At 38.7% G+C, this 3,410-nt stretch overlaps 1 protein-coding gene across 1 annotated transcript; it reads left to right on the top strand.

Moving 5' to 3' along the window:
• The first annotated feature begins 272 nt into the window (after nt 1–272).
• On the top strand, nt 273–3,113 carry LOC108326143 (aquaporin PIP2-1). Its single transcript, XM_017559444.2, has 4 exons — nt 273–704; nt 1,123–1,418; nt 2,418–2,558; nt 2,689–3,113. Exons 1-4 carry the CDS (start codon nt 398–400, stop codon nt 2,806–2,808), a joined length of 864 nt encoding a protein of 287 aa, XP_017414933.1. The 5' UTR covers nt 273–397; the 3' UTR covers nt 2,809–3,113.
• Nucleotides 3,114–3,410: the final 297 nt, after the last annotated feature.

Here is a 3,410-nt window from a genome sequence, read left to right as displayed (position 1 = left end):
AGTGGGGGTGGTGTGGTGTGGCAAAGTGAGGTGGAGTGAAGGGTCGGTGAAATGAAAGCTAAAAGCCTAACACCAAACCAAACCAAACCAAACCTTTCTTTTTCTTCCAATTTTTAAAAAACTTTGTACCATACGCCATTCCTGCCAAATTGGACAGATCACATTAACACCAAAATAGAAAAGTTTTTAGATAAAAAGAAAAAAGAAAAAAGAAAAAAGAAAAAAATTGGTATAATCCTGAGGGTGCACCAGCATATATACCCCTTCTCTTGTAAGTCTCTTCCACACCTGCCCATTACCCCAAAGTCTCTTCCTTTCTCTGCTCTTTGCCTTCTCTGACAACCTAGGTTCCTGTCTGAGCTTGTTGTGGCAAGAGGGTAGTACTAGTATTCTTGTTATGGCGAAGGACGTTGAGGTTACCGAGCGTGGCTCCTTCTCTGGGAAGGACTACCATGACCCTCCTCCTGCACCCCTCATTGATACTGAGGAGCTAACAAAGTGGTCCTTTTACAGGGCTCTCATTGCTGAGTTCATTGCAACTTTGCTTTTCCTCTACATTACCGTGCTCACTGTGATAGGGTACAGTCACCAGAGTGACATCAAGGACAAGGGTGATGTCTGTGGTGGGGTTGGCATTCTTGGTATTGCATGGGCCTTCGGTGGCATGATCTTCATCCTTGTTTACTGCACTGCTGGGATATCAGGTTCTTCTCTTGTCCTTTCCCCAGATCCTTTGGCTCCAAATGAAAAAAAATATGTATATATCCTGTCATTTGCCATGTTTGCTTCATGTTTTGCAAACTCTCATTATGTTTTACCTTTTCACACTTTTCTGTGTTGGCTGTCTGAAAAAAAAAATGTTTGCTTGCAGAGGGTTTCTTATTGTTTTGAATTTTTCGTTCTACGCTACCAAGCGTAGAAACTTGCTCTGTTTAAGCACCGTTTATTCAGACGTGTTATCCAAAATAAAAGGGATTTCTTACTTGGTTTCCTTTGTTTTTCTTTCTGGCTCAAGTTTCCTAGACTGTTTTTGGACTGTGTCTTTTGTAGCAATTGTTTGTTCAGGATTACCACGAAAGGTTTAGCTCTCATGGACGAAACTTTTGTTGATTTGGTTTGCAGGGGGTCACATTAACCCAGCAGTAACATTTGGGCTGTTTTTGGCTCGCAAGGTGTCTTTGATCCGTGCTATCATGTACATAGTGGCTCAGTGCTTGGGGGCTATCTGTGGAGTTGGGTTGGTGAAGGCCTTCCAAAAGTCTTACTACAACAAGTATGGTGGTGGGGCTAATTTTCTCGCTGCTGGGTACAGCAAAGGTACTGGATTGGGTGCTGAGATCATTGGCACCTTTGTTTTGGTTTACACTGTCTTCTCTGCCACTGATCCCAAGAGGAATGCCAGAGATTCTCATGTGCCGGTACCTTCTCAATCATTTTTCTTATTATTAGTTTCTGTTTCTGATCCTGTGGCCTTGTTTTAATTGTATGTATGAATAATATATCAACTGTGGAACATCAATTGCTGCCTGAGTCGTGCTTGAAGGGAGTACTATGTTAAATGTTCTGATATAATAAAGTTCAATCTGGTTTGCATTTTAGTCTCCCCTTAAACTATGGTGAATAGTTTTTAAGACAGTGATTTCGAATTGCGTCTAGTTGAAGGTAAAGAAAATACTGTGCATCAATTCTCGATCTATTTATAAGGCATTGCGTGTTTCAGTGTTAAATCAGAAGACTTTTTTCTCAGGTTTCTTGCTTTACTTGTTGTAGCCAATTTATTTGATTGTTCTTAGTTTTCCAAAATTGAAATAGGCACATTTAATTTCTGACTGGATACATCATTGGGTGGTGAAACTATCTCTTTCGAATACCAAATTTTCCAAGTGAAATGATTATGTTGAAGAAGTGTAACAGTAGCGTGCGTTTGTGGAACTTGGGTCCCCTTTGCCTTTGTTCAAGAGTTTGTGGTGATGGTTGAATTTCGTGCCCCCCACATGATTATAAGGTTACATAATTTCTTCCAGTTTTGAGAAAAGTGGATTCTACCGCATCCATGTTATCCGACAAGTAAAGGACTTGGAGTGTCTTAAGTTTCAGATAAAAGATTTATTATTGTGTCTCTAATGCATGTGTCATTTTCCCAAGGCTGGCAAATCTATTACCAATTCATCAATTATAAGCTTGGGCTCCCAAATAAAGTTGCCTTTTACTGATTATTCTAATTAAATAGGATGAAATACGGGCTTCACATGTTAGCATGGCCCCATCTGTCACAACTCAATTGTCTAGTGTTTTATCAGTACCGAATTCTTTTTTTCTGGTTATTTGGATTCACGTGTTTGGAATAACTTTTGCATCAACGGTGTCTACTTTAAATCAATAACATAAGATTCTTACTATGCATTATTCTGTATTAGGTTTTGGCTCCACTTCCCATTGGATTTGCTGTGTTCATGGTTCACTTGGCTACCATCCCAGTGACTGGCACTGGCATCAACCCTGCAAGGAGTCTTGGAGCTGCTGTTATCTACAACAAAGACAAGCCCTGGGATGACCATGTAAGTAATAATATTTTGCTTTTGTCATCACTTTATCTATATCTTGTACCAAAAGTCAGTTTATGAACTTAGAAATAATTTATAAAGCTATAGCTTTTATCTGATATATTGTTCCCTTGTGTCTGGTCAGTGGATCTTTTGGGTAGGACCATTTATTGGGGCAGCCATTGCAGCTTTCTACCACCAGTTCATCTTGAGAGCAGGTGCTGTTAAGGCCCTTGGATCATTCAGGAGTAACCCCCATGTTTGAGTTGTCCTTCTATTCATGATGGCTCTTTTGGAAAGAAGATAATTGCAGAGATGGAGTTGATATTGCAAGTTTAATAATGGAAAATGCTTTTGGCTTGTATTTGCAACGTTTATTTAGCTAGCCCTCTCAATTATGTCTTCAAGATTGTGGATAAGTGTAGATTAAAGTCTCTTTCATGACAGGGGGAGCCTTTTGCACTTTCCTCTGTGTTTGCCTTTAGCGTGTCATTTTTCTTTTATGTTATTCTCTTCTGTCATCTTTGTACTCAGATATATTTATGGGAAAAAAAATAATTTCACCTACTACATCCTTATTATATAGCAGACCACCAAACAAACTAACGTTGTAAAACATAAGACAAGAAAGAAACTGCATTATGGCACAATCTGCATACCATTTTAACCAGAACTAATTTTAAGAAAACTTAAAACATTATTTAAGAAAAATATGACAAATGTAAAGTCGAGTGTGGTGAGTTGAATTGTTTATTCGAGTTGGCACTAAAGAAAAATTTACCTCAGTAATGTGATGTAATTGTTAGTATTATTTTGAAACCTGTCACTGTCGGACAATATACGAGCAAATGAGTTATTCTCAGTTTT

The sequence above is a fragment of the Vigna angularis genome, chromosome 3 (assembly GCF_016808095.1).
Source record: "Vigna angularis cultivar LongXiaoDou No.4 chromosome 3, ASM1680809v1, whole genome shotgun sequence".
NCBI lineage: Eukaryota > Viridiplantae > Streptophyta > Magnoliopsida > Fabales > Fabaceae > Vigna > Vigna angularis.
This window is presented reverse-complemented; position numbering and strand designations above follow the sequence as displayed.

Coding starts and splice junctions, on each gene's coding strand:
- LOC108326143 (XM_017559444.2), top strand. CDS start 398: ATGGCGAAGGACGTTGAGGTTACCGAGCGTGGCTCCTTCTCTGGGAAG. Junction 1,419..2,417: donor CCAGAGATTCTCATGTGCCG/GTACCTTCTCAA, acceptor ATTCTGTATTAG/GTTTTGGCTCCACTTCCCAT. Junction 2,559..2,688: donor ACAAGCCCTGGGATGACCAT/GTAAGTAATAAT, acceptor GTGTCTGGTCAG/TGGATCTTTTGGGTAGGACC.